This window comes from Sus scrofa, chromosome 2 (genome assembly GCF_000003025.6).
Source record: "Sus scrofa isolate TJ Tabasco breed Duroc chromosome 2, Sscrofa11.1, whole genome shotgun sequence".
Classification (NCBI taxonomy): Eukaryota; Metazoa; Chordata; class Mammalia; order Artiodactyla; family Suidae; genus Sus; species Sus scrofa.
In genome coordinates, this window is record NC_010444.4 from 55306664 (window position 1) to 55313345 (window position 6682).

Here is a 6682-nt window from a genome sequence, read left to right on the forward strand (position 1 = left end):
TATATCTATTCCCCTTGCCTTTGGGAAGGTAGAGCTGAAACTTTTTCAACATTTCCTCACTTGTCTGCCTTGTGAATGAATAATTTATCTTCTACAAACTTCTGGGTCTCATCATTTGCTTGCTGAGAGTCATTCAAATAGGTCTGTATTGGTATCAATATCTTGAAATTGTTAATTTTTTATCTTTGAGTATGCCTTTGAGCAAGGAGCTATATGGGGTGGCAGAATTATCATGCAGTTTTGAGCAAGAAGCAAAAATTGCTCATGTGGATCTCAGGCAGCATGCATTTGGAGCAACAGTTCTGGTATCCCCATGATAACACACATATCTGTGTTCAGGGCACCACAGGACCCCAAGGAACTGTCTGGGTTGGAATTAAGCACAGATTGGTGGTGGTGATGAAAATAGCAGTTGCAGATGCATCAACAATGGTAGAAATAGTCACTGCCTCGGACAGAGAAGAATCTTTGCCTGGAAGAAGAAATGACCTATGGCTGGGTTTGGAATAAAATACCCTTCAACCCATAACCCAATATTGTGTAATCTATAAAGTTATTAACTATTTCACCAGCATGCAAGGACGGGAAATATTAGGGAGTTTGGCAGTAAATTTTTTTCAGTAAATTATTACAAAATAAGAGTAAAAAATGGTAATTTCAACAAAGCATACTAGGGAATGATTAGCATTCATCAGAGACTCCAAAATCTATGGTTTTAAAAACAATTTCAGCATTGTACAGCAAATTTTCATAGTCTTATAAAAATAAATTAAGATTTTATAAAGACAAAATTATTTTGAAAATCACTGATGGACAAGAAAAATTATTTCAAGTAAATTTATAATTTTTAACAAAAAATTTAACATCAATTTACCACATAATTGATGATATAGTGATAAATGAGTGAACAGATATTTGAAACAAAGTTCACAAATTATCAGAAATTTGAGGGGAATAGAGTGCCATTGATTAAATTTGTATTTAAAATTAATTCAGATTTACATGAAATGGATTTGTATGAATCAATGGGATGAAACAGACTTATATGATAAACATTTTCATAAAAATAATTCTTGAACGGAGTTCCCGTCGTGGCGCAGTGGTTAACGAATCCAACTAGGAACCATAAGGTTGCGGGTTTGATCCCTGCCCTTGCTCAGTGGGTTAACAATCCGGCACTGCCCTGAGCTGTGGTGTAGGTCGCAGACGCGGCTCGGATCCTGCGTTGCTGTGGCTCTGGCGTAGGTTGGCAGCTACAGCTCCGATTAGACCCCTAGTCTGGGAACCTCCATATGCTGTGGGAGCGGCCCAAGAAATGGCAAAAAGACAAAAAAAAAAAAAAAATCTTGAACATCACCAGCTCTATCTGCACTAAAATTCATATTTTGATATAATTGGCAAAAATTCAGTCCAATGTTTTCACAATCTATAAACATTCCTAATAGTTCCAGGAACATAAGCAGCATAAGCAGGAAAATTCCTTTCAAAATTAAAAATGATAGACCCCTAGCCTGGGAACCTCCATATGCCGCAGGAAGTGGCTCCAGAAAAGGCAAAAAAAGACCAAAAAAAATTAAAAATGATCAAAAATTAATTGCAACTGAGCATTTAGCTCCTGTTTCTGAAATTATTCTTCAATTACATTGATAGAAATATAATTTCTAAAAGTACAAATTTTGATGCAAATAAATCTGGTGAAATCTCAAGCTTCATAATAAATAAATGTATAATAACGTATACTTATATATATATATATAAAATTGACACAAAATGGTATTTGTAAATTATAATGCATTTCATAACTAAGAAACTAATTTTGAAGAAAAGGACTATATTTGAGCACCAAATATCACACTGAACAAGAGGACTGAGGTTTTTATTTTTGCTATACCATGCAATTTGAGTGGGACATGACCTTGCTCTGTCCCCGCCACACCTGAGAAGTACATTTCTGCACTGATCATTCATTGACAGTATAATACTTCACCCAGGAAATTCACTTGAGCTGATAGATATTTATTGAATATAGTGATGGACTGTTTATGAAAATGACTAAGCCATAAAATGAACACTAAAATTGGTTCATAAAAGTTGACTTTCCCAACACATTGCAGCAGAACGATGAAATATAGTGAGTGAGAATAAAATCTCATCTGAGATGCATTATCTAATACTAGAGCTGTAGTGACTGCTTGGAAATAAACTGAGTATTTTCTAAGAATGGGGAGTGTTTGCATCAGTGTTTTGATATTTCTAATCCTCAATAATTAGATTAAATTTTGACCTACTCATCTTATAAATCACTTCACAAATGACTTGATCTCTGTTGTTACTTCTGAGTTCTTATTGCTCCTCAGATATAGCTGATATTAAATCACATGTCTAGGATTCAGCACTCTAAAATAAATATAGTATAAGGACTTCAGAATCACAGATGAAGTTGCAGCTAAAGATCTCAAACATAAGTTCCCAAAATTAAAAAGAGTAATTTTTTCCAACAAATTATGAGTCTACTATGAGAAGAATGTGGGGTCTTCTTACTTTTAATTTGATCTAGATGTTCAGAAAACATCACTTTTTTGTTTAAAACATATAAGAAAATAAATTGAAAATAATGGAACTCATACTGAATGAAAACTTCATTTAGACAGATCCCAGTTTCATTACTACACGACAAAGAAGCATGTTCCTTGACAACATATCAGCAAAAGAGAAATGCATTTGAAATTAATGGGTGAAAATACACTACAGAAAAAGAATGAAGCTTTAAACATATATATTTAAAAGAAAATATTTTCTAGACATGGATGATTTTCTTCTACAGATTAATTTTTACTTCTTAAATTTAATAATAAAGTAATGTTTTAAATTACTGTACACTGATGACAGGATTTATACTCAAGAACTAATTCTTACCAAAAAGTTTGCCTACATTTTCACTGAGCCAATTCTCTGAATTAATCTTCTCAGGGCCCCCATTACTTCCTTGTTTCTCAGGCTATAGATAACAGGGTTCAGCATTGGGGTCAGCATGGTGTAGAACACAGCCAGAACCTTGTCTTCTACTGGAGATCGAAGGGATCTTGGGCGTAGATAAGTGTAAGCAAATGGCACATAGTAGAAGGTCACCACAGTGAGGTGGGTGCTGCAGGTTGCATAAGCTTTCTTCCTTCCTTCCACTGACTGCATGCGATGGACAGCAAGGAGAACATGGCCATAGGAACATAAGATAACAATGAAAGGTAACAAAAGGAATAGAGTGGTGCTCACAAACACTGTGTACTCATAAACCCAGGTGTCCATGCACGCCAGAGTCAACATGGCTGGGACATCACAGAAGAAATGATTGATGGCCCTGGATCGGCAATAAGGGATGTGGAGAGCATATATGGTATGGGCACAGGAATTGATAGAGCCCATTATCCAAGATCCTATTATCATCAACACACACAGTCTTCTGCTGATTCTGATGGGATAGTGAAGAGGAAAGCAAATGGCTACATAACGATCATAAGACATTGATGTCAAGAGCAATGTTTCTGCGCCTCCTAAAGTCAAGAAGAAGAAGCTCTGAACCCCACATCCAATGAAGGAAATGGACCTGTTTCCAAAAAGGAAATTGTAGGCCATTTTGGGGACAATAGTGGAGATGTAGTTTAGGTCAATGAAAGAGAGCTGACTAAGTAGATAATACATGGGTGTATGAAGATGGATGTCTAGAAAGATGAGAAGGATCATGAAAAGGTTTCCAAATAGAGCCACTAGAAAAATGAGAACAATGAGAATAAAAAGAAACAGGCCAATTCTTGAAGGGGGAAACAACCCCAATAAGATGAAATCAGTTGATGTTTCATTATAATTTTCCATGAGTCATTCATATTATTCTTCCTAAGAGCAGATAGAAAAGCAAGTGAGTTAAGTATAAAACTATAAATTATATTTTTATTTAAGTAATGTGTATTTTTTAAAAGTGTTATAGCTCTTAAAAGATGAACTTATCAATTTAAAAAGTTACCTTGCTTTTTAAGCCAGAGATTAAAATTTGAAAATGCAAATATTTGAAGGCTAAGTATTATCCAAGAAATCTTTTAAAGTTTTTTTTTTTTTTTTTTTTGTTTTTTTGTCTTTTTTGTCAATTCTTGGGTCGCTTCCTGTAGCATATGGAGGTTCCCAGGCTAGGGGTCCAATCGGAGCTGTAGCCCTGGCCTATGCCGGAGCCACAGCAACGCAGGGATCCGAGCCGCATCTGCAACCTACACCACAGCTCACGACAACACCCACTGAGGATTCTTAACCCACTGAGCAAGGCCAGGGATCGAACCCGCAACCTCATGGTTCCTAGTTGGATTCGTTAACCACTGCGCCACGACGGGGAACTCACACATTATTTGACTCATTCTTCATGAAATCTAAAATGAAACCTTTATGGTCAATTGTTATTTAAACCAAGTTATAATAGTCTGCATCCTCAGTGAATTTCTGAATGGTTCACTTAATGTGGAACCTATGCCTGAATATCTATAAACCTCACTGCTTGTAGATTTCATGAATCTGCTCAAGGTTTCTCAAATAGTATAAGTGGTCCCATGATGTAATGGGTGCAGCCTCAAAAAGACAAAATAAATAAATAAAAGAATGGGTCACATACATGCACACGCATACAAAATTAAGCCATTAAAATTGGGATTCTATATATGTGGTAGGAGGTCAAGAATGTATGTTTTAAGAATGTTTCTTAATTGTAGCTCTGATTAGACCCCTAGCCTGGGAACCTCCATATGCCACTGGTACAGCCCTAAAAAGACAAAAAGACAAAAAATAAAAGAATGATTCTTAAAACACATATAAAGTTATTTTGGTGTTTATAGCTTACTCATTTTTAATATTCTGTTACATGTAAAATGATTTTAATACATTTTCACTTGACTTCACAATAAGCACACATACTATATTATAAAATGGTCTCCCAAAGTCTCCAAATGTAATGCAATTTATGTTTCACTCTCAATACAAAATTGTTCCTACCTAAGAGAATTCACTTGCAAGGACCAACCATATTATCTGCTGTTCGATTTAGACTGCAGCTACATATATTCTATATGATGAATAAAACCATACAAATGCTGCCAAAATTTCAAAATGAGTTACATATAACCATCTCTTGAAGTCAATATTCGTCAACTTTATTTCAGACTTCTTTTTTCCTATGTTTATATTTTGAGTTGAAAATAAAATACTGAAAAAAGCTTAATTTTACTGATTCATACATTTTATAGAACATAGAGTTTTAAAAACTATAGTTTTATTGTTAAAAAAGATAAAAAATGAATCATAATGACATGAGTTGAATTATTCAGGGTTGCACAGTGGCTTGGTGCTAAAGTTGAAAAAACATGGAAGAGTGTGCTCTAGAACCTAGACAATGCAGATTATTACACTGAATCACAGATTTTTGTACTTTAAAATCTACTTACTTCTGATCAAACTACTCTCAAAAGTCATTCTTGATTACAAAATAAAGCTGGTGTGATTATTTTCAGAGGTGCAGTGATAGAGTAGATTCACCCAAGAAGCCTTTTCAATTAGCTTTGCTGAAAGCGTTATAGGAAGGAAATATATTTACTCTCTAAAGTCTCTAAAGCACAATATGCTCTCTACTAGTTTTCACAGAAATATGTATCACCTCCTTTCTTCTTAAGTTTCCTGAAATGTCCTAAAATTCTTGGTCTTCCCCATCCTGACATCCCTTTTGTGTATGGGATGGGTTACTGTGTTACTGGGTAAGTTTTACTATTAGGACTTTTGAATGCATTAGCTCTATGAAGTCAATCGTGGTTCCTAAAAATTGACCGATCATGCATAAATTTAAGATAGTATTAAAAAAGGAATGTACGTATATGTATGACTGTCTCACTTTGCTGTACAAGGGAAATTGAAGAAACGTAAATCAATTATAACAATTTTTTAAAAATTAAAATAAAAATAAAATTAAGAAATACATTTTTATATTAAGAATTTTTTTATTTTGCTTTCTCACTATCTAAAATGACAACATTGTAACATAACTGTGAATAAGTGCTTGAGCAGCCCATCTACTTTTTTTATTCTTAAGGACAAATATTTTAATATAAAGTATTTATATCTCTTATTTAAGCCAATCTCAGTCTAATAAGTTTTTCATTTTGGAGTTCCTGGGCTAATGAGGTGCCTGGATATATTCATTCCTTATAATACACAGAAATACTTAAATCTATATAAACTACTCTTTAAGCACTTGTTGATGAGCTCCTTCTCTGCTGTATTTAAACATAAAATTACAATTAGTGTTAGTACCTTTTATTATCTCTGAATTTTCACACACTTCCTGGCTTCATTAGCAGACAGCAGTCCAACCATCAACACATAAACAAAGTTGTTTTCTGAATGAATGTCTTTGAAACTTATCCAAACAAGATTACATATTAATATTTCATCTCTGCAATTGATATCTTAAATACATCATAGAAACACAGGAACAACAATGAATCTAGGCCCTTTTTATCTGGCTATTCAGCCTAAATTTTTTTTTTTTTCTATTAACTTAGAAATTTCCACCGAGACTTGGAATGTAGGTTAACAAGACTAGGATGGCCATATGCCAAATTTGGGGAAGGAGCTCTTATAACTTAATTAGATGTTTCCA

General features: G+C 34.2%; 1 protein-coding gene across 1 annotated transcript; it reads right to left on the reverse strand.

Moving 5' to 3' along the window:
• Positions 2929-3867, reverse strand: LOC100521433 (olfactory receptor 2L3-like). The gene has a single exon (XM_003123585.1). The coding sequence runs from the start codon at positions 3865-3867 to the stop codon at positions 2929-2931; it is 939 nt and encodes a 312-aa protein (XP_003123633.1).

Excerpts from the sequence above, each read along its gene's own strand:
- LOC100521433 (XM_003123585.1), bottom strand. The coding sequence starts at position 3,867 with ATGGAAAATTATAATGAAACATCAACTGATTTCATCTTATTGGGGTTG.